General features: G+C 34.8%; 1 protein-coding gene across 5 annotated transcripts in view; it reads left to right on the top strand.

Moving 5' to 3' along the window:
* LOC108742767 (kazrin) overlaps positions 1-6000 on the top strand; it is a 129343-nt gene that overhangs the window by 37115 nt on the left and 86228 nt on the right. For 4 of the 5 annotated variants that reach the window (XM_018478079.1, XM_018478080.1, XM_018478083.1 and 1 more), the window contains exons 4-5: positions 529-656; positions 853-1032. In XM_018478079.1, coding sequence (XP_018333581.1) covers positions 529-656; positions 853-1032 — 308 coding nt within the window. The remainder of the gene's footprint in view (positions 1-528; positions 657-852; positions 1033-6000) is intronic. The other variant, XM_018478082.1, reaches the window with a different exon arrangement.

Below are 6000 nucleotides of genomic sequence, written 5' to 3' on the forward strand. Positions count from 1 at the left end.
CAAATTATACAGGTCAAACCGTAAAGCCTAAACTGGACATTAAATGTCCGAAACACTTTTCAATAACATACAGGGTGTTAGATATTTAATGGCGAATTTGTTCAAATAATCGTAAGACCATTTTCTTAAATTGAAAAATGCAGAATGCTATTCTCTTTCGAATGGTACTATGGTTAACTTTAGTCATCATCTAGTTTTTGTTCGGAGAGCATACCCAATATCTTTACTGTACAAATTTTCAAAATTTAAATCGTAGTTTCCGAAATTTTCTAATGGGTGGTCACTGTGAAACACCCTGTATATTAATTTCTAATGAATACCTTAAATTTATACTAATTTTCTTTCATTGTGGGCGCTAGTATATCTAATAGGCATTAGCAAACGCGCCCTGGCTCTTTTCTGTTAAAATAAATTCTAGGTTTCTCCGACAGCATTTTTTATGTTTTATACTTTTCCCGATTTCCTTCTGTTTGCTCTTCCGTAACTTAACCCAGTTTCCCGATAACGAATTCGTGTTGTTTGTTTCAGCTCTTAAGCAAGATCGCAAACGTCTAAAAGCTGAAAAGTTCGATTTGTTGGACCAAATGAAGCAGCTGTACGCAACACTCGAGGACAAGGAGAAGGAGCTACGGGACTTTATCAGAAACTACGAACAGGTAAAAACACGTTTCTATCAACAAAGTAAACAGAGGAAAAAAACGAAGAGGTTGTTGAGATATTGATCATAATACTGTTGAGGATGATTATGATTATGAGGATGATAGAAAGAATGTCGCGAAGTCATGTTTGTTCAGATGTTTACATTGTAAACAAGGTTTGTTCGGCGTTAAACGTAAGCGTAAATATTGTTAGAGGGTGCGGGAGAACGAGACCTCCCTGCAGCAGCTCTCAACGGAACGGGAGGAGAGGGAAAGGGAGAGGTGGAGCCTGCTCAGGCACGCTAGGGATGAAGCCGAACGAAGTCTATCGCTTGCTGCTCAACTTAATGCCAAAGAACTACAATTGCAACAGGCCCAGGAACAATTGCAAGAAGTGAGTATCCATTATGTCTCCTCTAACGTACATGAGGCATGAGGGCTTATACACAGAATTCATATCAAACGACAAAACCGTCCATTACATTTTCTGAACACACATCAAGGCCATTTTCGAGCCCTAACAACATATAATGTTTAGCATGAATTATGGAAATGTACATAGAAATCGAGGTCATCAATCACGAATGTCTACTCGAGTTCCACCAAGCATCAAACAATATTAAATGTTTTGCTCAGAATCTTTAAGAATTTATGATTTTTCTGCTGCTAGACTTCTTTTAGTGCGTTGAGAGTTAAATTTTAACCTGTAATTTAAGTGCGAGAAGACACGATCAACATTATGCATATACCAAGGAGGAGTTAAAGATTTAAAGATAATTTTAAATAAAATGGATGGTACTGACAAAACAGTACTGTATGAAAATAAATAAAAGTAAATCAAAAATACTAGTATGCAAGCATAAGAAATAGTAGGGAAAGAGCGAATATAAAGATAGGAGACGAAAAATTAGAAAAAGCGCTCGATCTTAGGTATCTAGGAAGTCAGATAAGTTAGGAAAGAAGGAGTAGTAGGGATATAAAACAGAGGATAGTGCAAGGTCGAGTCGCCTTCAATAAAAAGAAGTCACTTCTATATTCGCAAACGATTAATTTATAAATTAGAAAAAGGTTATTAAAGGAGTATGTTTGGAGCGCGGCGATGTACGGATGCGAAAAATAACAGTGGGCGCGGCGGAAAAGAAAAGGTTAAAAGCGTTCCAATAGTGACTGGGCAGGTGCTGAGTCGTAACTGATGTTATATTTTTCATGCACTCTTGAAATTTTGGTTGTTTTACTTTACGCTAGAATTGTACAACTTTCGGAGTAAAATAAACATATTGAAATATAAATTTGATTATTAACTTTAAACTATCGGCAAGAGACAGGTGCGACTGATTAAAGTGTCTAACCAATAACAGTGTGTTGTTAAGGCTCGAACAATTAACAACAAGTACAAATATTGATTCTCGTTCTAATTCACATAACTAATCTGTATCTACATGCCTTTTTATGTAATTAAATGTCCTTAGAAAGAACAGTAATCCTAAAAAGGTGTTCTACGATCCCATTTCTCATCCTTTTGCTCTATGACTTCCATAATACCCTTTGTTCTCCTACTAATTCTAATGCGTCCTTATTTTCAATCTTCTAAATTTTCTTTTACGTCATGCCCAACGTCCACGTTTCATATCCGAACAGAGCCGAACTCCAATTTCGTCAAAAAAATTTTTCGGGTTTTCAAATTTATCGTTCGCGTGCACAAAAATAATGTTTTTCATTAAAAGCAGTAATCTTTGTTCAATAACTCTACCACTTCATTATTTCTCTTCATAAAAGTTGATAATGGGACATTTTTTTATCTTTATTTTTTTGTCTTTATTTCCGCAGTTCGTAGATGTTTATTAACACCATTTGTTTTTTCTTTTGTTGTGTTCAAAATATTCGTAAAGTTCGGAAAGAAATTATTTGTCCACAAATTTTACTCATTTCTGGAAAAGTTTTGAAATTTGAAATGGAATGCGACAGTAGTTCGCAATCATTTGCCTAGTGTTGCTTCAAATCGATATTTAAATATCCTTTTGGCCTATATCTAGCTTCTAATGGATGTCTAATGGCCTATTTTAAATACTTTTAAGAACGAGAATTAATGTTCCATTACGTGTGTTTAGGAAAATGTAATGGGTTTTTGGGCAGTTGGGTAAGTATTTAAAGGTGTATTTTATCTTCGCATTTCGATCAATAGCGGTTCTTTTAGTTTATTTTAAATAAGGACCTTTTTCAATGTATGAAGGATACATGGAAAACTATACTACTGTAAGTATTCTTCCAGCACTAAACTGTAAATGATTAATTTTTTCCATAATTCTTCCCCTGAGTGGTATCAACAAAATAATAGGTGCCAAAGAAAAAGTAAAAAGATTTTTTATTTAAAAAACAACCAACGTTTCGCCCCAGTCTGAAGACTGTATCAAGATATTTTAAAAATCGGCGATACTCAATGTTTCAACTAGCGTATATGCACCCCACTAAGAAACATAACCCACAAACACAAATTAATTAATATTTAATTATGGTGACATTTATTCAAGTTTTTAATTATTTATTATTTTATAATTACCTGTGTTTATGACTTATATTTCTTCGTCTAGTGCATTTAGGTACGGCTAGTAAGTCCATTATCACCGACTTTTAAAAATATCTTGATAAAACCTCTAATCTAATAAAAAATCTTTTCACCCCTTATTTGGCACGTATTATTTTGTTGTAAATGATTAATATACAGAGTGTTATTTGGATGTCTTTATAAATAAACTTTTACTAACATACTTTCTAAAGTAAACTTGTTAACAGTTTTCGTATTGTACCTCTTTGGGTAAAAGAATTGGCCCTAAAACCTAACCTAAAAATTATACTTTTGTGATAACTCCGCTAATGATTTTAGAGAAAAAATTAATGGAATCGTTAGGTCAGGATTCACCACCACTTTTGATCGTTGAATCGATTATAGATTTTTATACACATAAATGAGGACAACCTTATTGTGTTGAAAGTTCAAAACTTTAATTGAATATAAATGCGAAAATTCTCTCTTAATTTATTCATCACAAGTTACTGCAAATGAATGAAGAAAAATTGTTGCCGCTGTCAATCCTTCGCCGGGAATTGAACCCGGGACCTAATGCTCTGACCACTAAGCTACGTGAAGTAACCACAGCATCAACGACGAACCGTACGTATTATCGCAGATCTGTGGAACTGATGTATATACGAGGTGTGTTGAAGAAGTATCGCGAGTATTGTGTTTTATCAAAAATTATTTATTTACTCACGAATATCTATTTTGTCCCCTTCAAAGTAATCCCCACCAGATATTATACACTTGTGTCAACGTTTTTTCAAATACACGAAGCACTTCAAAAAATCAGTTTTTGTCATCTTGTTCTGCTCCCGTCCTTTCACTTTCACACAAACAACGATGTGTGCACGTTATCATGGTACAAGAATCAATTTTTGTTCTTATACAAATCAGAACGTTTCCGGCGGATTACTTCGCGCAAATGGCGCGTAACTTCCAGGAAACATTCATGCCCGTTTGCACCGACGTTTTACTAAGGCAGACTTAACAAAGTACTGCTTAAGCATAAGTCTTACTTAACTTCCAATTCGTTTGCACCGTACGCTGTCTACCTGCAACTTAAGTAAGTAGTGCTTAGTTGTTGATGGTTTGGCAACAACGGTAAAATTTAGTAATTTGTAGGGTTTTTTGTGCAGAATGGTCAAGAAGTTTCAAATTTATTGTGTCCGTTAAGTAACGTCTGGTGTCGTGAAGTGTTGTTTGCCGCCTTTTTCTGCTGTTATACGTTTTTGTTTTTGTAATTATTTGTGTTTTGTTAGGTTTTGTTGTGTTTTAGTTTGTATATATATTAGTCAATTTTCTTCTGAATTTCATATAAACAAACCTTTTCCAACTAAAAGCAGTACTACAGGAGTTTAACTGTTAACGCCAACTGCCAAAATGAACTCTTAAGTGTAATCTAAAAGTGTTTATTTTCAATAAAAACCAAACTTCTGATAAAACGTACTATTATTGTATATTATTAGTTCACCTTCTATTACTAATGATTAGCTATTGGCGTTCTTATCACTACTCCAGTTAAATTGTGTACATTTTCAAATTTCTAATATATCATCAGATACTAATTACTACTCTTGGAATGTAAATAATCCGTACATTGCAATACAATAACATAAATGATAACACACACCAACTTCCATTTAATGATAATTTAATTTAATAATTATTATATTGTTTATTTTATTATTTAATAGTAACATGATAATAACCTCTTTACTATAACGATGTTATTTTCTTACGGGGAAAAATGCCGAACTACTGCCGAAATTGTTACGACAGGCTTAAGCAATGCTTAAGTCAGGAACATCCTGTGCTTAAAGTTACGCATCTGTTTCGATTCTTAAGCGCGACTTAACTTGCGGTGCAAACCAATTCCGTCTTTTAAGAACTACTTAAAGCTAAGTAGTACTTATTTACGTCGGTGCAAACGGGCATCATTATTGACTGACCGTTCTACCCTGCGGCAAGATCTTATGACGCACCATGCTTCTGCAATCGAAGAAAACCATAAGCAAAACCTTCACATTCGACCTAACTTGACGTGCTTTCTTCGATCTTGGCTCGTAAAGCAACTTTCATTGAGATGATTGAGCTTAAACCCATAATTCGTCACCAATTATGACCCTCTGCAGCAAATTTGGATCGTCGCGAACAGAGTCCAACAATTCCTTAGCAATATTAATGCGATGCTTTTTTTGGTCGAAACTGAGCAATTTTGGTATGAATTTCGCGGCGACCCGTCTCATGCCCAAATCATTGTTAAAAATCGAATGACAGGAGTCAGTCAGTATGTTTAGGTTCTCAGCAACTTCTCTAACGGTGCAATATTAATTTAAAATCATTTTTTCGATTTTTTATTTACCCACTACAAACTACCTCAAATTAATGAGGGAATAATTGTTACTGTTGTCACACCCCCGCCGGGAATCGAACCCGGGACCTTTGGCTTTACGCACCAATGTTCTACCACTAAACTACGAGAGGTGACAACAGCAACCACGACCAACCGACCTACAAGGTTAACGATCCGTCGAAGTAATGTAACTATATACTGAATATACTATGATTAAACATACATATAATTTAGATATCTTTTAGAAGTGAGTTAGTTTAATATGAAATATTATTCTGAAAATTCATTTCTGAATTTTTTACCCACTACACGCTACCTCAAATTAATGAGGGAAAAATTGTTGCTGTTGTCACACCCCCGTCGGGAATCGAACCCGGGACCTTTGGCTTTACGCACCAATGTTCTGACCACTAAACTACGAGAGGTGACAACAA

The sequence above is a fragment of the Agrilus planipennis genome, unplaced genomic scaffold (genome assembly GCF_000699045.2).
Source record: "Agrilus planipennis isolate EAB-ADULT unplaced genomic scaffold, Apla_2.0 scaffold368, whole genome shotgun sequence".
Classification (NCBI taxonomy): Eukaryota; Metazoa; Arthropoda; class Insecta; order Coleoptera; family Buprestidae; genus Agrilus; species Agrilus planipennis.